Source organism: Rhineura floridana, chromosome 5 (assembly GCF_030035675.1).
Source record: "Rhineura floridana isolate rRhiFlo1 chromosome 5, rRhiFlo1.hap2, whole genome shotgun sequence".
Classification (NCBI taxonomy): Eukaryota; Metazoa; Chordata; class Lepidosauria; order Squamata; family Rhineuridae; genus Rhineura; species Rhineura floridana.
In genome coordinates this window covers 45,588,694-45,610,831 of record NC_084484.1, presented here as the reverse complement: position 1 = coordinate 45,610,831, position 22,138 = coordinate 45,588,694, and the positions used below count along the sequence as shown (strand labels likewise).

At 39.9% G+C, this 22,138-nt stretch overlaps 1 protein-coding gene across 2 annotated transcripts in view; it reads right to left on the bottom strand.

Annotated features, from left to right (window-relative positions):
- Window positions 1-22,138, bottom strand: part of TPP2 (tripeptidyl peptidase 2) — a 68,337-nt gene that overhangs the window by 26,214 nt on the left and 19,985 nt on the right. For both annotated transcript variants that reach the window (XM_061626603.1, XM_061626604.1), the window contains exons 11-23: window positions 21,118-21,266; window positions 20,846-20,961; window positions 18,564-18,732; window positions 18,214-18,371; window positions 17,423-17,499; window positions 16,454-16,560; window positions 15,958-16,112; window positions 10,472-10,588; window positions 6,587-6,687; window positions 3,529-3,625; window positions 3,227-3,364; window positions 1,306-1,550; window positions 713-791 (exon numbers count right to left, since the gene is read on the bottom strand). In XM_061626603.1, coding sequence (XP_061482587.1) covers window positions 713-791; window positions 1,306-1,550; window positions 3,227-3,364; window positions 3,529-3,625; window positions 6,587-6,687; window positions 10,472-10,588; window positions 15,958-16,112; window positions 16,454-16,560; window positions 17,423-17,499; window positions 18,214-18,371; window positions 18,564-18,732; window positions 20,846-20,961; window positions 21,118-21,266 — 1,708 coding nt within the window. The remainder of the gene's footprint in view (window positions 1-712; window positions 792-1,305; window positions 1,551-3,226; window positions 3,365-3,528; window positions 3,626-6,586; window positions 6,688-10,471; window positions 10,589-15,957; window positions 16,113-16,453; window positions 16,561-17,422; window positions 17,500-18,213; window positions 18,372-18,563; window positions 18,733-20,845; window positions 20,962-21,117; window positions 21,267-22,138) is intronic.

Here is a 22,138-nt window from a genome sequence, read left to right as displayed (position 1 = left end):
TCCATTACATGCAATTGTTATGTAATCAATGAAATGAATAAATATCTGCTCAGAGGCAATATCTATTGGTTTGCATCCTTACTGAAAGTCCATTCAAGGCAGAATACTATCTTCTGAGATCTCTGCATGATTACAAAGGCTGTCAGATCACTTTTTACAGCTTCATATTATTACATAAGGCAAAAGAAGCCTAACACCAATAGAGCATCAAACAAAGGAGCATCAGAGGCTGACATCTGACAAGGTCTAGAGAAAGTGAGACAGTAATTTGTGTTCTGCAGTGGATAAGTAACAGCATGCATTGCTTTTATAGAAGCTGCATGTTTACAAGTTGAGTGCTACACATACTTTGTGTGAGGCAAAATGCAACAAAATACATACCAAAGGGAAAAACCCATGGATAAAATGCCTTATATTAAGCATGTCTTGACAGTGTAGAAGCAGTTGCTTATATCATAATATAAAGTGTTGGATAATATGAACTGTCGGAAGTTATTGCAAAAGTACACATTCAAAATGAAACCGAAAGTTAAAACTTTAAAAAACAGAAAATAACCCTAGTATATGGCATTAGAACTTCTTTTAGAAGTCTAAGAAAAAAATCAGCTGAAAATGTGGAAAATATTTTGACAAAGAGTCCGCCATTCAAAATGGCAGTTTTCTTTCTGAAAAATGCAAGCTTCTGAGCTAAATGATTTTTTTTTGTACTCACCGCTTTCTTTCCAAGTTCTGTCTTTGAAAATGTCAATGATCCTGCAAGGTAGCAGCCTGGACCTGCTCCTTTAGGTACTCTAACAAAAAAGGAAAATATGCAACACAATGGAGGGTATGTACTATAAAGCACCGTAAACACATAAAAGGTCACACACACACAAACCCTGGTTCATTGTATAATGGGGGAGGGGATGGAAAATATGACACATCAGCACTTAACCTGGGAAGAGTTGGTGAGTAACACAGACTGAAACAAAACCTGTGAAGCCAAGCCCAAAGAAGCAACCTGTGCCTCCTCTGCTCTTTGATTTCTGTGCCAGTGGGTAGGCAGCACAACAGATCCTAACACCCATGCCTGTTCACTGTGGTGGTAGGATAAAGTGGAAGTGAGGATGCCCCCTGGCCCAGCCTCCGGCTAAGAACTGCCTCCTAGTGACCTAGTGGGAAAACAGTTCCTGAACCACTAGAGGGCAATAAGTAGGGAGCACTGACAATCTAGTTTTGCTACCTAAATTTGAAGGTTCAGAACAGTTTTCAACATTTAAAGCACTATTCCCTGTAGGTTGCAAACTCAGGAAGCAACTTACTTACTTGTCATCTGGCAAAGATGTAACAAAGAAAGGCTGGCTGTGTTTTGGTGGCAGAGACATACTATTTGCTTTCTTCTTCCCTAAGAGAGCCTGGCCGTGGCTTTCATAAATATCTAAAGTCAGGGCACTAGAAAGTCTGTGAGAGATAATAAATGGAAGGTCTTTGATACGATCCAGCTCACTGTTCTGCTCGTGACGGATTTGTAACCGAACGGTATAATCGCCTTTCTCCAATTTCACAGAATACTAGGGAAAGGAAAGCTTCTTTAGTACCAAGAGCAATAAATACTTTTCAAGTGAACAATAAACTTTGCATTTTTCTGAAACATGGGAGCTTAACACTTCTGTTCAACCTGCATTCTCTCTTTTAAAAAAATAAGTTTGCGTTAACACTTCTTTGACAAATGTAACCAAACTAGGATACAGATTAATTCAAAGAAATTATATCACTAAGGGCTAAAGAAAGAGAGCTATTACTTGTTTCCTGGATAACAAGAAAAGTGCGTTAAAAAGTTAATACCAATTACAGACTTGACAATATTTCCAGTCTCACATTTTCCTTTGGGAATATATTAAGTGACAATTTCCCCCCAATGATCTTTCAGAATTGCTGTTATTTTTTGCATAAATATGACAGATCTTCCTACAGTTTTCATCAGCTGAAGGTATTTTTCAGCTTTTCCATCACATAGCAAACATTGTATGCTCGGAGTACAAACATGACCAATTCCTTCTCTTCAGCTACCCAAGTTACACAGTATATATTCTGAGCATACATGATATTGAGTATCTGATAGGGGATGAGTATTTACTGCAGTGGATAATTATTTGTTCTCTTGCTACATTATCTATCTAAGCTTCATCAGTATGTGGATCCAGAGAGCGCCCCTTCCACGAAATGGAGGGTTCCTTTCACTTGCAGAAAGTGATATCCAGTGGAGGCTCCCACAGAGGGGATAGGGGATTTGCATTGACTTCCCCTTCCCCCTGCAGCCCCCCACATTACTCCTCACTGTTCTGAAGAGGCTATCAACCCTCTAGAACAGCTTTGCAGGTGGAAGGCAACATCTATTTAAATCACCTGTATACCCTTTTCTAGCAGGAACATTCCATGTGTAGAATTTTGCTAATGGGAACCCTGGATCCAAGAAAGTGATAGATTTGATAACTCAAGTTACATTACTTTAGAAAAGAAATCACAGACAAACCGGGTCATTCAGATCTAAAGATTCTGTAACCTTATTGGCATTTCATTGTTTATAAGAAATCTTTCAGAACAAGTTATAGCCATTTTGATATTTTACATGCACAGGTACTTCCATGTAACTGCAGGTTAGCCCAGTTCACATTGCTTGTTGCCAGTCCAGGATGGAACTGCTCTTTGAAAACAACTGCATTAAATGCATAACTCAGCTTTTCAACAAGAATTTTTACAAGCCAGTTCTCAACTCAGAAAGTACTGATTTTCTGGAACATTTAACAGAACTTGGCAAGAACCACTTGAGCACCTATTTACTCCAGTTCAAATAATGTATGCTTCACTCACTGGATGATAGCAAGCAGATGAGAGGACAAGTTAACTTTAAAGTGGTACTAGGAGAGCAGAGATGTAACAGATTTAGCTGCTGCTTATTTTTGGAAGTCAAATAGCCTGTCCAAGAATGCAGTTTGAATCATCTGTTGTACCACATTAAACTACTATTTACATGCATGCACTGAGAAATAAAAGACAATATGCAAATCAATGGAGTTTTCAACTTGAATGCAGAACAGTCCAATTCTACTTATGTTGACATAGAAATAAGTTGCACTGAACTGAGTGCTGCTCATTCCAGTGTAAGTGTGCCAAAGAGCACAGCCTAAAATTAGAAAGATTATGGAAGTGATGAAACAAGTAGCATTTTTCAGAAATCCTAGTATACCTGGTGAGGATAGGCATCTCCTGATCCCATCTGTTTTTTATTCTGGTCAAAAATAATCCACAACTGGCTGTCATATTCCGATTCATACAAGAGATCACAGAGTAAAGGACAACTTGGAGTTACTTCTCCACTCTTGGGCTGAAAAAAAGTCACGGGTATTAAATAAAAATGCATTTTTACACATATAATTAAGGATATAGTCTATATTTAACACAGTGGCACACTTCAAAAATGCACTGGAGCCTTACCTAGATATGAGAACATTATTTTTAGGGAACTTTGGTTTAACCATGCAAACTTACTTGATGAAAGCTGTATGTCAAAATCATCTCATATAACTGTCGATTATTTGGCAAAACATCCCGTGATCCTAATGGCTTTATTTTAGCACTCAGTGGCCTGTAATTAACAATACAATGGCAAGCATTAGGAGCTGATTCAGAATGCAATTTTAACAAATTTCAGACGTTTTATGGTCAACTTTTATAGAAAGAACTCTCATACAAGCTGTACAAAATTTAAGCCAAAACACTCAGTGAAATTATAGTTCATCAACCTAAAAAATATCAGCTGTATAAAACCTGGGTGATAAGCCATACTCAGAACAGACCCATCAAAATCAATGGACTCAGGTAACTCAAGTCCATTGTTTTCAGTGGGTCTACTCTGAGTACGACTTAGCTGGATATCACCCCAAATATGTCAAGGCAGCAGATATAAAACCTTAAAAGTCACAGATTTAAAGAAATCTATTAAAAGCCTATTAATATATAAATAAAATGATGCCCAAAACACCCAGTACGGGAACCTGACAGACCTCTAAAATGGAATGCTTTTCACTACAAAAAGGATTTCTCACAGTCGCTAGTCTAGTTTCACATATCAGTGGGCTAGTGTGCAGAGTATCTGGATGTAAGGTTATATTCAATGCTGTGCTAAGGGTTCCACTACCGCAACAGGACTTACGTTTCATCTCTCTCCGCCCCCCCTCACCAGCACACTCTCAAAATCTGTTCCAGAGAGTCACCAACCCTCTGAAGCCAATTTTGAGGGTGCACAGGGTGTTGGAAGGGACAGGAGAGGAAGATGATGCCCTGATGCAGACATTAAAGTCCCTTGTGTTAGTAGAGTTTCAGTGCTGGCTACAGCCCACAATCTTTAGCTGCCAGGAACATTCACTAAGTAGTCTCTAAAGCAGTGGCCTTCCAATGACACATGAAGCTGCCTTATACTGAGGACAGGCCAATGGTGCACCTGGCTCAGTACTTAGAGCAGCGTTACCCAACCTTTTTCGACCCAACGCCCCTTTGCAAAATCTTTTTGTACCCAACGCCACCCTCAGATTAAGTATATGCCAATGCTTCCTATTCTTCCCTTAAAATATGAGTAATGCATAAAAGGTATTTTCAATGATTATTACTGATCGTTTTTATCATGCCTTTTTATTGCACTGATTACACATTGAATTCTTAGTATTATTAATATACATAGTTATAGAAAAGTAAATAAAATGAGATTTATTATAAAATACTAGTGTGATCCTTGAGCTTGATGAGTTTTGGCTGACTTCACAATATCTGGAGTATATAAATCCATAAAATACAAGCAAGAAACAAATTGCAGATATAGGAGTTGTTTCTTATTTCACAAATCCTAAGAAACATAAGCAAAAACTAATTAAGTCCACACAGTATGAACCAATAGAATACACTGTGTTACTTAACACCAAACTCATTCAGTTTACCAGCATTGTTTTGTTAAACAAGTTCATTTAAACATCACAGAAACAACGGGTAGTGAGTGTGTCCCATTCCTGAAGAAAACCAGTGAATAACTGACTGTCTGCGTCACCCGTTTGCATACGGCACTCATCCGTTGGAAGAATGCGCCCTCCACCAATACACCCAGCTTATTAAACACTCTCTTGTGATTGGTTCCAACATCCCTCAAGACAGCATCGGAACATTAGCTAGTGCCGGGGCGTGGCTAATATCCCCATTCCTTGATATGACACTGGCCGCTATTCAGAATTTCTTTACTAAAGAGCACACAGTATTTATAGTGTTATTTCCATGAATCGAGACTATTAAATACATTCTAACTGGGGACAAAACAGTTTAAAAATTAATGATTTGTGTATTAAATAAAATTAAACTTAAATGCTTCAAATGTCGCATCAGACCGCCAAATGTCAACACCCTCCTAATGAACCCAAACGCCCCCCTAAAGTTTGTAGTCACGCCAATGCCCCCCTGAAAGGCTGTAACACCCCCCAGGGGGGCGCTACCGCCCACATTTGGAATCACTGGCTTAGAGGCTTTGATAATTAAGCAATATATAACTCCTGTTAAATAACTAAATAAATTGTAGTTCCTGTGTTGGTCAAACTAGGCACTGTTTCCAATGTAGCCCTCAATACCAAACAAGTTGTCAGATTCTGGCTTAAAGTAACACATGCGTTGAATGTGAACCTTTTTGTCTATCAACTGCTGAAAATTCCTCACGTTTCTTTTATAGCAAATGGTAAAGAAGTACAAGGAGCTTTTGAAATAAATACTGCAAGTGGCAACAGAAATTTACGGCATTTGCCAACTACAATATACTTATGTTTACTGCATGTGTGTATGCTATGCATGTGTATGTGTGTGTGTGTATGCTATGCATATGTGGTATTTATATATAATGTAACTATATATAAAGCCATGGGGACATTAATCATCTATGCTATGCTAAGCTCAAAGCTATAATTTCTGTTTAGTAAAATGTTGATACACTATTTTATTTATTTAACAAATGTGTATACTGCTCAATTGCAATAAAACCTCTAAGCAGTTTACAACAAATATTGAAATTATCCATAAAAATAGTTTAAAACAAGTAGTTAAGAACATTTAAAAGATTATTAAAATTAACAGTAAACTAAAAAGATTACATGTCGACATCTGCATATCTGGATGGGCTTGCCTAAACAAAAATGTTTTAAGCAGGCATCAAAAAGAATACAGTGGAGGTTGCCTGTCTGATGTCAATTTATCATAAAAGATTGAGATTCTAGTTATAGTTTTTCATTATACCAATATATTTATATACCAAAGTTCTTTTAGACTTATGGACTTCTAATTTAACCACTTTGTCTCTATGTATCCTGAGACAGAATTATTACTTCACTGTAAAAGGCTTCTACTCACCACGCTGAGAATGAAATAAAATGCAAATAGATTGTAATTCCCTTTAACGTTTTATTCAGTCTCTGGAAGTGTGAACCCTGGTTGGCCTCCGGACATATTCATTTCATGTGGACCAACACATATTGTGGACAAACAAAGCTACCTAATTTTTTATTTGAATTTACTACGGTACCTTAGTGTTTGAACCCAGCTTTTCAGATTTATGGAAGGTGCAATGTCTTCATATCTCAGTGTTGATTGAACATCAAAGCGCACTATGCCTTCTGATGCATGCTAAAAATAAGGGAGTGTTTGTTAGGATTTTTATCAAAAATACATTTATTTATTTATTCTGAAGTCAGGAAATGCTGATTTCAGAAGAGGCCTTCAGTTTTGGACTCCAAAATCTAGAAGATAGGAAAAGGGTAGGAATAAGATGCAAAGAAAAAAGGTGTTATTTTCTCTCATGAATAAGAGCTTTGGGCCAAATCTACCAGAAAGATTTAAGACTGAACATAAGCTACAAATTAAAGCTTGTTAGCAGAAAGAAAAAAAACTATGTTTATCTAAGGTGCTACTGGTTTGTCCAATTTTGTGAAATCTGTATAGGGAAGAAAGGCCTACTGAAGCCTGAATTTTCTAACTAAACTAAAGCTTAGATCCCAAAACTCCTGTGATATTGTTTGGTTCTACCCTGCCTGAGCTTGGAATGTCCTTGGGCATTGGAATGCAAAGGAGACAGATTAAGGGTCTTGTTCAACCATAAGGAAAAAGATTCAGTGTGAAAAGTAGCAAGGATTCCCTACAGCTTTGATGCCTGAAGTAATCTTGGGGGGTGGATTTCTTCCCTCAGGTAAATACAACTGGCTGTTTCATGACTACAAAACAAACCTGTCAAAGAGGATTTGTCTAAGAAAGGAAGGCTTTATGTTACAGATTTTTCTCTTGCCTAGCTATTAGAACATAGAGTTCATTTTTAGATTTGGAAAATGGCCAGTGAGAGAGGAAGGAGAGAAGCGGCAATGGGACAGCAGGAAAGGGGGGGGATGCTCCGAGAACAAGGAAGGAAAAAGGGGGGCAGCACCAAAAAACCCAAAAGGAAGCAAGCCTCAAAATATTAATCTATTTCAAATAATCATTATCATCAATGCTCAACACGCTTCAGATGAAAGAATGAACATATAAGTAATTAAGTCAACCATAAGTCAACCAGCCTTGGATGAGTTAGGAAGGCAACTAATACATATTTTATAATAACTAAACAACCCATTAAAAACCCTTGTTGTGCATGAAACAAACCGTAAGGCCTCATCTAATCATAATATAAATTGATGAACAGATCACACTTCTTGTACACTGTGAAGCAAGCAATAACAAAACTGATATAATCTAAATCCCCTCATATGCATAGAACCTTAAACATCATCGGTTGAGCCTTATGGTTCTATCTTGTAGAAAGAGGAAGAATTAGAAAGATAACGGTACTTTTCCACTCTTTATATCACTGGATTTTCAACTTTTCCATAATCTATTGGTCCCAGATTTTCTGCTTCAGATCGGACTATAGAGGAGATCCCCCATTTTCTTTCCACACTTTTCTCTCTCTCTAGGTTTTACTCCAGACTCTCTTGGATGAGACCGATTATCTGGATCCATTTCAATCAGGTTTCAGGCCCGGTTTTGGCACGGAGATGGCCTTGGTCGCCCTGTACGATGACCTTTGTCGGGAGAAAGACAGAGGGAGTGTAACTCTGTTGATTCTCCTTGATCTCTCAGCGGCTTTTGATACCATCGACCATGGTATCCTTCTGGAGAGGCTTGCGGATTTGGGAGTTGGAGGTACTGCTTGGCGGTGGTTCCGCTCCTATCTTGCAGGCTGTCTCCAGAAAGTGGTGCTTGGGGAGCACTACTCGATGCCCTGGGCGCTTCAATATGGAGTTCCGCAGGGATCAGTTCTGTCCCCCATGCTCTTTAACATCTATATGAAGCTGTTGGGTGCGGTCATTAGGAGTTTTGGAGTGCGTTCTCATCAGTATGCTGATGATACGCAGCTCTACTTCTCCTTTTCATCTTCCTCAGGTGAGGCCGTCAAGGTGCTAAACTCCGCGATAATGGACTGGATGAGAGCGAACAAATTGAAACTCAATCCAGACAAGACTGAGATGCTGTTAGTAAATGGATCCCCCGACCAGATGGATGTTCGACCTGTTCTGGATGAGGTTACACTCCCCCTGAAGGATCAAGTGCGCAGCTTGGGAGTCCTTTTGGACCCGTCCTTGTCACTTGAGGCTCAGGTGGCCTCGGTGGCACGGAGTGCTTTTTACCAACTTAGGCTGGTGGCCCAGCTACGCACATATCTGGACAGGGAACATCTTACTTCAGTTGTTCATGCTCTGGTAACCTCGAAATTGGACTACTGCAATGCACTATACGTGGGGCTGCCCTTGAAGACGGTTCGGAAACTGCAGCTCATGCAGAATGCAGCGGCCAGATTAATAACTGGAACCAAGCGGTCGGAGCATATAACACCGATTCTGGCCCGCTTGCACTGGCTGCCCATATGTTTCCGGGCCCAATTCAAGGTGCTGGTTTTAACCTATAAAGCCTTACACGGCACGGGCCCGCAATACCTGATGAAACGTCTCTCCCGATATGAACCTACCCGTACACTGCGCTCAACATCGAAGGCCCTCCTCCGGGTGCCTACTCACAGAGATGCCCGGAAGGCGACTACAAGAAAGAGGGCCTTCTCGGTGGTGGCCCCCAAACTATGGAACACCCTTCCTGACGAGGTTCGCCTGGCGCCTACATTACTATCCTTTCGGCGCCAGGTGAAAACCTTCCTCTTTGCCCAGGCATTTTAATTTTTTAATGTTTAATATTTTTAACACTCAATATATTAATATTTTAGTATTTGTATTTGATGTTTTAACAGACAGTGATATGATACATCCTTTCGTAACTTGATGACCAGTTGGTTTTTAAATTATATGTGAAGTGTTTTTATTTGATGTACACCGCCCAGAGAGCCTTGCTATGGGCGGTATAAAAGTCGAATTAAATAAATAAAAATATAAAAATGAGATTTTAACTGTTACAATCTTGCAGTTAGTTTAAATGAGGCTTTCCTCCAATACGCCAAACCTTTTTATGACAATACCTTCTACTGTTTGCCTTTTGGTTTCTATTCCTTTATTTTTAAAAAAATATATATTCTGCTTTTGTCTTTTGAGCTACCCAAGGGTTTTTCTGTTTTTGAACTTTTACTGATTATCTGAGAAATCCACAACTACAGTGGATTTGGCAGATTTTTTTCTCTCTTAAATGTTTATATTAACATTTCCTGCAGCTAAAAAAGTTGAAATTTAGAATGCTTTTAATTAGTTGGGCAGGAGGGATTTAGGTGTGCAACAAAAGAACTGCTATTATATTCTGCTGCCATACATACTGAAAAACTGATGCTATTTTACTATTGTGTTTTAATATTAATTTCTGTATTTTGAGAATTATTGCACTTTAATAATTGAATGTAATCCTATGCTTTAATTATTTCACATTTTTTCTAATTACACTGTTTTATAATTTCATTTACATCTTGTTCTTTTATGTTATGAGTACATTTAATTCCATTAACTTATTCATATCCTGTTGGTCTGCTGTGACTTTCAATAATTTTTTCCCATATTTTCTTTACTTTTGATCTGACTGTGGTACTGTGATTATTCTCTTGCCATGTTCCCTGGAGCAGAGGGAATATAGATTTCAGATACAAAAGGAAAGAATTAGGGGGAAGTACCTAAATGCCTGTTCAATACAGCAGTGGAACAGGCTGCTCCACTGGAACGATGGAATCACAGTAATTACATGTCTTCAAGGCAAGGTTAGATTAGCCATTCAGGTATGCTACCTAAAGTGACCGGTAATATGCACCAAAGCAGAAGTCTAGATCCCTGAAATGTCTACAACAGCTACAGAATTACACTTGAAATCCACAGTTCTCCTGGGTACTTTCTCTTACTCTTTTAACAAACCGTAACATTTACTAAGCAAAATCAAGACAACACAGAATGATACTCACAATGTTTAATTGAGAAGCAGTGCAAACTATGCCATGAAAGGAAATGGTATAATCAATGCTGACATCACTGAGGCTTGCCCACCAACGTGCAATACAAAATTCAATTGTTCTTCCACCCTTTATAGAGAAAAAAGATTTAGATGTAATATCCGATTCTCATTCTTTATCAAGCCCCCAAAAGTAAAGGAATTCCAGTACAGCTCAGAATTCTTTGGACACACTATACTGAAGAACTATCTTAAAAAATTCATTCTTGTCCAACTCTACACCGTGTGCATACTTTAGCAACAACCAGTAGGCATAAGCAGATTGCTTCAGACCCAGTCCAAGAAAATTCCATAATTTTCAGTAAAACCTTAAATGGCTAGCCATTTTATCCATAAAAACCATCTATAACCCCAGGCTTGGACAGGGGTGGTTAACCTTTTTTGGGCTGAAGGCTACACTGGCCCATCATCAATCCTCTGGCGACTGCATCCAAAAGTGGGCATGGGGAGAATTGCAGTTCTCAATACTGCCTCCTGAAAGACTTTCCCACAAGCTATTCCACACTATTTAAAATCTTTTTTTAATCATTCACGATTCATCATGAAATTCAATTTATTTATTTTTTAATGAGAAATCTGGGGGGAGGGTCAGAGGTCACAACCATCTTTTGGCATCACAGCAGGGGACCCATAGGAGCAATCAGAAAATTAATACATATCACACACTTTTTCTTAATCTGTGAAATTTGGAGAGCCACAAAATACATTCTGGCATCATGGCTTCACAGTAGGAGATCTAACAGAATGGTCAATACTTTAAAAAAAAATCTAATTCTCTTAACTTTTTAAAAAGACAAGCTTTTGGGGAACCTTGGCTTAGCCACCCTAACCTAGGGCACTTCCCCTCTCCTCAACTCTCCACTGCCTGGAATAAAGCAGTGAATATCCCTGATTCTATCATCTGCATGTTCAACATGCAGCAACTCCAGTTTCAATCTTGGGATACACCGCAACTTCATAGACAGCCCACACATAAATAAACATGAATGAGCAATATACTAAAAAAAAAACCTGTGAGAATGTTAACGTTGTTAAACCACATTTTAAGAACATCCAAGTCTGGAGTCTTGGCAGATTTTTTCCCATTATTTACCTGGAGTATTTTATACCCTGCTCACTAACTGAAGTTCAAGGCAGCTTACAATATATTTCAATATAGTAAAATAGGCAAGTTACTACAGTGGAGCAAATTGTGTGTAAGTTTTCCCCTAGTTCTCCAGTGTTCTAACTGTTGACCCATTAGGCATTACCGTCATAAGTTGTTTTTCATCAAGTCTGAATGTCTGGGAGTTTGGTGCAAGGAGCAGTGTTATCAGTCTGTAACTGGCCTGAGAACGGACAGCCAAGGCCAGACATGTTGTCATGGTAACCAGGGAGATAGAGGCTGGGAAAGGTTCCAACAGCCTGCTGTTACTGTCCTGTCTTACTTTTGCTTTTGAAGAGAGATGTTCTACCGAAGGGGGGGGGAATGAAGCTGCTTGCACGCTGTAAGCCTTAATGTCTAAGTAAAGACTCTTAACTTGATCTATTGCCTCTGTGATGTTTCTTGACCACTTTACATCCAAATGTAACGTGTGCTGAAACGCAACAACCGCACACACCAACAGGGTTATGGGCCCAGATCCAGCGCGTTACACAGGAGTAAGTGGCCGGTCTGAAAGGCAGACGGAGATCCAGAGGGCAGCTTGATTGATTGTGCCAGACAGAGGTGAGCTGAACATGGCTGTAAACATGTCTGGTGGAGGCTTGCCAATGGAGAGACTTACGGAAAAGAATTACGCCAGCTGGAAGCTGAAGATGCGTGCTTTCCTGATAAAAGAGGATTTATTTTATGTCATTGAAGCCCCCCCACCGGCGGCACCAACCGTGGCCTGGACGCGTAGAGATCAGAAGGCGCAGGCGTTTATTATCTTGGCTCTATCCGACTCTCAACTGATGTACGTGAGCGATGCACCGTCAGCCAGAAAAATGTGGGACGCGTTGCAGGATTTGTCCCAGGAGTGGAAGCGGAGGCAAGAAGCGAAAAGTGCCGAGCCGAAGGAGGCTGTTAGAAGCAAGCAGGATGGCAAGCAGGAGCAGCAATGGCTAAAGGCTTGTTATTTCTGTGGAGCACGTGGGCACCTTCAAAGAGACTGTGTAGTCAAGCAAAGAAACAGAGACAAAGACTGGAAACAGGGAAGTGTGAACTTTGTCAGTAAAGAAAAGCCTCAGTTTATGGATACTGACTGGATTCTGGACAGTGGAGCGTCTCATACTCTCGTAAAAGACTTACATTTATTTCACACGGCAAGAGAGGTGCAGGACTTTGTTCTTCTAGCGGATGGATCGCGGAAAAATGTGGAGGCCCGAGGAACGGTGAGATTGGATAAGATTGGAATAATCTCTGATGTTTTGTATGTTCCTGACTTGTCTTGTAATATTTTGTCTGTTCGAAAATTGACCAGTTGTGGGTTTTCTGTGCTGTTTGACAGAGGCAAATGTTTTGTGCAAAAAGGAGGCGAAGTTGTCTGTAGGGGATTTATGACACAAGGGCTGTTTAGAATGTCCATGGGTGTGAAGTGTGTTAATGACTTGAGGTTAATGGAGCGGAAAGTGAATGACAGTCAGGGCTGTAAACAGACTGCTGTTGAGACACCGTCGGCATTGACTATTCAGATGGAGCCTCACGTGGAATGTGAGGAACCATCCTCATTTAATGAAATCAGGCTGATGCCTGAGGCAGAGCAAAATAAGTGGCAACAGGCCATGCAGGAAGAATTGAAAGCCATGGAACAGAATGGCACGTGGACATTAGTAAAGCTTCTTATGGGGGAAAAGGCCATAGGTTGCAGATGGGTGTTTAAGAAGAAGAAAGCAAGTTCCGGGGAAGTACAGAGGTACAGGGCACGTTTGGTAGCCAAGGGATTCACACAGCAGCATGGGACAGATTATGATGCTGTTTTTGCCCCGGTTGTGAAACATGAGTCCATTCGTGTGCTGCTGAAGTTAGCAGCGATGCAGAACATGAGCGTAAATCACTACGATATAGGGACGGCATTCCTGCACGGTGATTTAAGAGAGGAGATATATATGGAACTGCCTCCGGGTTCTGTGTCAAAGGACGGGTTTGTATGTAAACTGCAGAAATCAATATATGGACTGCGGCAAAGTGCACGCTGCTGGAATGAGAAATTGGACAGAGTGTTGCAGGGAATGGGATTCCAAAGATGCAAGGCAGATCCATGCGTGTGTGTAAAGAAACAGGGGACGAAAACCACGTTCTGTGCAGTTTATGTTGATGACATCATGTATATTTATCATGAGCAGCAAGAGGAACAGGAATTTAATGAGCAACTGGGCAGGCAGGTAGACACAAAGAATTTCGGGCCTGCCAAACACTATTTAGGCACGGACATTGTGCGTGAAGCAGACAGGAGCATAACATTGAGTCAGGAAAGTAAAATAAATCAGATCATAGAAGAATGCAACATGACAGAATGCAATGTTGTGAAGACTCCAATGGTTGTGGCATTCCAACAGAACGTTCAAGAGATGCCTTGTACAGAACCAGAGAAGTACAGGCGTATAATAGGGAAATTACAATATTTGGTGAAGGTGTCTCGCCCAGACATATGTAATGCAGTCAGCATATTAAGCCGAAAAGTAGAGCATCCATCAGAGGCTGACTGGCAGGGAGTGAAAAGGGTAGTGCGTTATCTGAAAGGCACGAAGACAAAGAGTCTGGTTTTGTCAGGAGCAAAGACAGGAGGTCTTGAATGTTTTGTGGATGCAGATCATGCAGGGGAGCTGAGCAGTCGTAAGTCAACCTCTGGCATAGTTGTGATGTGGCACGGGTCTTGCATTGACTGGAGCAGCAAGAAACAAAATGTGGTTGCCACCTCAGGTGCAGAAGCAGAGTATGTGGCTCTATCCAATGCCTGCAATGAGCTGCAATGGTTCACAATGCTCATGCAGGATATAGGCATTGAAATACAACTACCGATCACTGTATATGAAGACAATCAGACCTGCATCAAAATAGCCACATCAGAAGCTCATACTAAAAGAACAAAACATATCAGTGTCAGATACTTTCACGTAAGGGACTGTGTGCAGCAGGGGTTTGTTAACCTGACATTTTGTGACACTAACAACATGGTGGCTGACATCATGACCAAGCCTTTGTGTGAGGAGAAATTTAGTAAAATGGTGACAAGGCTTGGAATGAGTTGAAGTACAATGCTAATAAAGTTTTAAGCTGTGTGAACTGTAAACTGAAATGTATTAAATGCTGCAATGTATTGAGATGTATTACTGGAAATGTATGATGCAATGTACTAAACTGTATTGCCTGTATATAGTAGAAAATGTATTCCTGAAATACCATTGTTATTGTTGTAAATGGAAAATGCAGACGTGATGAAAAAAGGGGAACATGTTGACCCATTAGGCATTACCGTCATAAGTTGTTTTTCATCAAGTCTGAATGTCTGGGAGTTTGGTGCAAGGAGCAGTGTTATCAGTCTGTAACTGGCCTGAGAACGGACAGCCAAGGCCAGACATGTTGTCATGGTAACCAGGGAGATAGAGGCTGGGAAAGGTTCCAACAGCCTGCTGTTACTGTCCTGTCTTACTTTTGCTTTTGAAGAGAGATGTTCTACCGAAGGGGGGGGGGAGGGAATGAAGCTGCTTGCACGCTGTAAGCCTTAATGTCTAAGTAAAGACTCTTAACTTGATCTATTGCCTCTGTGATGTTTCTTGACCACTTTACATCCAAATGTAACGTGTGCTGACACGCAACAACCGCACACACCAACACTAACTGCCTCCCTGCAGCTGCATGTCTTGGCTAGAAATGGTTGCTGAACCAATAAAATCTTAGCCCCACATAGACCAGGGACTGAGCTGCTCTCCCCCCCCCCCAATTTTTTTTTATTTCTTTTTTGGCATACAAATACTAGTACAGTATAAAACAATACATAACACACAACAAAAGAGAAAAAAGGAACATTAATTGCATTGTAGCATATAAAAAGTCAATTTTATTGTTGATTGTCCTTGTTTAGTAATTGTTCTCCTCTCCATTTTGAGTTTTCTTATACAGCCTTTTTAGAGAGGTCCATGTATATACATACATATACCTATACACATTCCTAGCCTTTTTAAAGTAAGTTGAGCTTGCCTTTCCATCTTTAACTTGCTGGCCCTTCACAATCAACCAGTGAGGCAGGCCATTCACATTATTCAAATGGGAAATGAAAGGAAAAGGGAAAATGAACCCAACACTGAGCACAGATGCCCCATGCCCAAGTCCAGAATATTCAGCAGATCATACTTGCTTTCATCACGCCTATTACAGCACTCTTATATCATTCATTCATTGGCGATCACTCGTGCCGAGTAAGATTGGACTCTATATGATAGCATTTAACTCTATATTGTGAATTCAAAGTAACTTACTAAGACAGGAAATGCTTCAGTAACCGATCCTTTTTCTGGTATGGAACAGAATTTGTAGAACTCATGGCTTCGGTATGCCTTTTGCTTTACTAGTTGAACCGCATGGAGAACAAACTTGGCAGTTATATCAGGCGATGATGAACAAACAGTTACTTCTAGATAAGAAAAAGGCACAGCTTTAGTCCTAGTGCTATATGGACCTTTGACTCACTCCTCTGAAGCAAACCTGCACAGGAAGAATTAAAAATGCTAGCAAGTCTTCCTTAGCATATACCGTGTGCTTAATTCCTTGACAATGAATATGCTGATTATCCTTAAAAGTATAATGCAAGTTCCAAACAGGCACTGAAATTAAACTTAAATCTGGACTCTCAAAGTGACATGCAAATATAAAAAGCATCACACAGACCTTAAACCGTACAAGAAACTTTCACCAACAAACATCCAGATAAGGTCCCAGAGTTCAATGGACAATTTGCTATATCATTTGCCTTACCAGCCCATGTTGCTCCAGAAGGAACTTCAATAAAGTGTCTTTGGATTTGACCAGGTTTAAAATGAACATCAGTAAATTCAAGATCATAATGTGAAGCTTCATCTGTTCTGTGAACAGAAGCACAGTACTGTAAAACGTGCAAAAATCCCTCTTATGGATAAGTTTAGACACTGGAACATGCAAGACATTATTAAGGTGTCTAGAACCAGCGAGTCATGTACCTTGCATTCACAAACGCAAGTAGTGAAGCTTCCCCCCTTCTTTTGTTTTAAATGAGGCTCTGCTTAGAGCAACTAGTTTAAGACACCTGTTAATGCAAAAAAGATATACCCTTTTCCAAGAATCACAATGGCAGGAATAGGACCCTCAATAATGCTGAATATGGTCTCCTTTTAAAGTGACAAACCATGATATCTATTTAGTGAAGTCATGGTTTGCATGGAATCAGTATATCCCAAGTATCAGATGAGCATAACACAAATAAGAAATATCACTGTTGCTACTATTACTGAATATCAGATGCTGTGAACATACAATAGGGGAGAGTTGCTGTACTCATGCCCTAACCATAAACCATCTGATTGTGACCATTGTTGGAAACTGGATGCTGGACTAGAAGGCATGATTCAGTATGGTTCTTCTTATATTTTTACTACTGCTACTAATTTATACAGCATTTTACTGTGCGGAAAATGATTTCCATTTTACAGATAGGTCAGTTACGCTAAGCGGTAAGAGACATCTTAAAATTCTAACAGTGAGTCCATGTCAGAGCCTGGGACCTGTTTTCCTGATCTCTAACCTGTGGTCTGCATCATTTCTCACTCTTGTAGTTTAACATATGGAAAGGTCTGCATTCTGCCTACTATTAGTAGTGAGAGGTATGTCGAGATAGAAGCCAGTTTTCCCCCACAAGGATTAGTTAGAAACTTATAAAACAAAGCAAGCAATTTAAAAAAAGGTTCTTACCTTGCTGGTATAACAACAGTTACTGGGATTCTAAACAGAGGGCCTGCATTAGGCATTGATATTTCATAACCACACACCTAAAAGTTGAAAATGCAGTAAAAATAGCTATTATATTTAAAAACAAGTTTTGGCCCTTTTAAGATTGTGCAAAAGTGTCATATATTAATCTTTTACAATTATCCTTTTTGGAACTCTATATCCTATCAGAGGGGTAGCAACATGGTGCCCTCCGGATGTTATTGGACTACAACTTCCAACAGCCCCAGACAGCAGGGCGAATGTTCAGGTATGATGGGAGTTGTAATCCAGGAATATCTGGAGGGCACCATGTTGGCTATCCCTGCTCTAAAACACTAAATATAGCACTCCAGTGAAAAATGCACATCAATCTTTTTCCCTGACACTTTTAAAAAAAACACAAATACATATGTCTGACAACCTAGGGGCTTGTTCGTTCAAACTTATGTATAATGCCACCAACACTCTTCCTCAAATCCCCCCGCCCGCCCCCCCAAAAGTATCTGCAGAAGACTTAAGGAATCAACTTTTTGAAGCCCTACCTCTACCCAAAGACCCATGGAGCAATTCAAGTGGAACTTCAAGACAGACAGTAGGCATTGCTGTATCATGGCTCTCACCAGAGCAATGAAGGGTGGTGTGCAGAGGACACTGCTCCATTAATGATGGTTAAGAGCATTAAGTCTTGTCTACAAAGCCTGGGAAAAGTGGGGATGAATCCCAAACTAGTGAAAATTTTACATCCCGAGACTAAAAAGGCCAGAAGACAATACCTCTGTATAGTGAACTCCTTCTCGTAAGCCACGGGGGTCCACACGAATGTTAATATGTCTACATTGGTTCATGAGCTCCAGATGAGTAGGGCACTGAACCCAGGATGCATTTGAAGTTAAAGCTAAATGAAGCTGCAGAGATATCCGGTCAGTATTTTCTGAAACAAGAATGTGAAAATTTAGAGTTTTAACTCATCAGTCTGAACCAATTATAAACAGAAAGGAAAAAAATACTTGGAATTTAAAGAAACATTACAATTTTCTTGTGTTTTTATGGCAATTTAAACATAAGCCCATAGCTTCCCACTATTCACCCCTGAAAACTTTTAATATAGCAGTTTCTTTCCTACCTGTATTTTCAGGAAAGAATGGCTCTATGCCAACACCATGGTCAGAAGGCACAGCTACCTGGACAGGATCTCTGAGGTAGATTCCACGGTTGTTGCCAACAGTAATGGTGAAACCTATGTTGTTAGCAAATGCTGAATTCTGAATGAGGTAGTCATAGGCTTTATCAACCTATTAAGGGGGAAACAACCAAAAGGAATTAATGTGTAAGTCTAAATCCATCAAAAGATCATCTTTTTGATTGATGTTTACGCCCATGTCAGCACAGAAGTGGTTCCTCAACTGGCATTCTCGGTAGCAGTTCTAGCTCGGCAAGACTCATTCCAGCTTGGCAAGAAAGTACGAAACATCTTCAAGAAATGTTTCAAACATTTCTTTCTTTAGAGGGATCAAGGTGGCAGAAGCAGAGTATTTATAATCAGGGCACCTTCATGTGCTATTTTTAAGAGAATTGAAGAACAGTGCTTTGAACAAGAAAAAAGCACCCAACAGTTCAACTGCAAGGCAAAAAAATAAAATTCAGTAAATCAGCTTCACTGGATGAGGCTCCCTGCCAAAGGTCCAGCAGATGGAACTGGCCAGTTCACTTCAACCTTTGAGAAGGGAGATGAAGACATTCCTTTTTAGAAGGGCTTTCTTGACAAGGCTGGCACTGCAAAGGATGTCTGCAACTAGTATGGCTTTATATTTTGAGCCCTTTTCCCTGTCTCGTTTAGATCTGGTTCAATTTCAAATTCTTGTATTTTCACTACCATTTTTGTGGATATTAAGCTGTGTCCTCCTTTAAAAGCAGGATATAAGGATAAGTAACAACAAAACCACATGCCAAGTTGTGTGAAAAATACAGAAGAATGACAAAGTTCTGTAACAAGAGTCCTTTATTATCCTCCTCCTCCTCGTGAACAATGCAATCATATGGCTGTTACTCAGAAGAAAATCCCACTGTGTTCAATAGGATTTATTCCAATGGAAGTGTGCATAGGCTTGCAATCAAATAAATCAGAGGTCACCAACCTTTTTGCACCAGAGGGCACATTTCACAAAACAGCTGCCATGCAGGTGTGGGATAATACAAAATTAGAGATGGTGAAGCTTTTTCCAGAATTGTATTTCCATACTAGAGACAGGCTTGGCCTGTTGAATTTCTGCCTGCCACACAGCTATTAAAAGCACAAGAGCTCTGTTTTCCCCCAGTGCCAATCCTCAACCAAAGCCTAGGCTGCCATCCTCTACCCACTTACCTAGAAGTAAGCCCCATTAATCACAAAGAGACTTACATGTATACTACTATACTGTAAGTTAACTGTACAGTGAATTCTTCTGCAACACAGGAGACACATCTAAGCCTCTTTGCAAAGTTTTCACATTTGCCTTTGGGGGCAGGAGGATTCTTTAACATTCACCCGCACTTATTGTATAGTAGTATTTGCATGAAATAAAACTTCTAGGCACTACCTCGTCGCAGGTGAACCTAGTATAGGAAAGATGCATCCTGGTTGCTAAGGAAAAAGGACTAGAAAAAGGCAAATTATGTAAATTCCAAGGACTAGGAAAAAAGCTGAAAAAGTGCACTAAAAGGGAAGGCAAAATAGCAGCTCTTTAGGACCCTATCACATGGTGTCCAAACAACTCACTTATCAAACACAGCTCTGACTTCACTCATTGGCTAATAACACTGACAAGCAGGAGCAGCCAGGCTGGCTCATTTCACAGAAATTGTTGAGAAGGGTACCTGCACATTTTGTTCCATAACTTTCTTCCTTAGAGTGCTAGAGATTTTTTTAAAAAAAAGAAAGCTCAGATTCCGGGCTACCTGCTGGGGGCACCGCTGAAGGCCATGGAGCCTTTAGGGGGTTTTGACCCCTGATGTAAATGTTATAAGCAGGATATCAAAACAGCAGTAAGGAAAATGATTTTGAGGAAGCCAACTACTCCAACAATATAAAAGAAACCACATAACATCAGAAGATACGCACCTGACAACATGTATCAGGCACTGCCTCTTGGCACAGTTTGAATCAAGCATTTGTTTTAGAACTTATTTTGCAATTTCAATATTTACTGGCAAGCTGTCAGGTTCTAATTAGATCCATGTGAAAGGAAGTAATCCCAGAAAACTAGGAGTTAGGTGCAGAGAAGAAGAGTAGAAAGCCTCAAATACTGAACATCAAGGACGCATAAATTGATCAATGACAAGTAGATTTGCTTTTGACCTAATAGGCTAGTAACACAGTATTGATGACAACAATTTGATTTGTTTCTTTGAGTGCCAGCTTATATTTACCTGAATAACACCATGTCCTTGGGCAAACACCTGTATGTTTTCCACCTTCACTGCAGTATTTTCTAGTGCTCTCCTGACTGAATGAACGGTGTAGCGCACATCATTAGCCTTTAGTCCTGTAATAAAAAAATACGGGATATATTCCTAGAAATCAGAGATACGTTCCTCACAAGTGAATCTGCATTATCAATTAATGTCTTGCACATTATGAAATGCCCCTTTACCTTACCAAATGCAACTTGTTTTAAAGAAAGAGTTGTGTTCCATGTTACCTGATAGTACTAAAGCAATCCCACCACATGCATTAGGTGAAGACATTGATGTGCCATTCATGAGTTGTGTGCCTCTTAATGTCCAGTTAGGAACAGAGGCAATAGCACCTCCAGGGGCACTAATGCTCACTCCCAGTGCTCCATCAGTACTGAAATTGACAGAAAATATAGACATACAGTTATCAATAATCCAACAGTTACCTCAAGCTATTCAATTTACAGTTACGTGCAGATGGCATCATACAAAATCAATCCCCTTCCAACTCTCATAAGAGAATCCTAAATGTATCAGCCCTAAACCACTTGTAAGTTCAACAGGCCACATCAATTAATATAGATGACAATCTACCAAGTAGTGGTTTACTATGGTGTGCATATAAATACTTGATAAGCTAATAATCTATTATCCAGCAGCGCGGGGGGGGAATGGTCACCTGCCTCCTCTCTCAAACTTTTGATCAGGTAAAATGCTACAATTAAAGTACTGCTTACTGCTTACTACTTACAGGAGGATGCGCACAACTAGCTATATTCATTTCACCTGAGCATATGGAGCTACCATTGGCCTACCTAGTCTAACATTTCCATTGACTGACAGAGGTGCTCCAGGATATTAGGCAGTGGTCTTTCCTAGTCATTGTTTATTGAGATCCTTTAACTGCGGACTGAACCAAGAACCTTATGCATTTGCTCTACTACTTAGCTACAGACCCTCACTACTTGAAAGGATGGAACAATTCTCTTACCAAAGGGTTACTTACCATGGTAAGTTACCACTTGGTAAATGGTTGCCTGTATTTACCCACTTAGTGTTTTAATCTCCTCTCAATTCTCTCTCCTGGGCCCCAGCTTGAAGCTGTTATATAAATTATGCAAGGTTTATTGGGCTATGTTATTTATTCTGCTCATGACCGCTTTGCAGCATTTGAGATTTCAAAGTGCAGCATTTATTTTTTATCAAGATAGTCTTGCAGCTTCATGTATATTTCAGGAATCATTCCTATTATATTAAGAGTTAGGT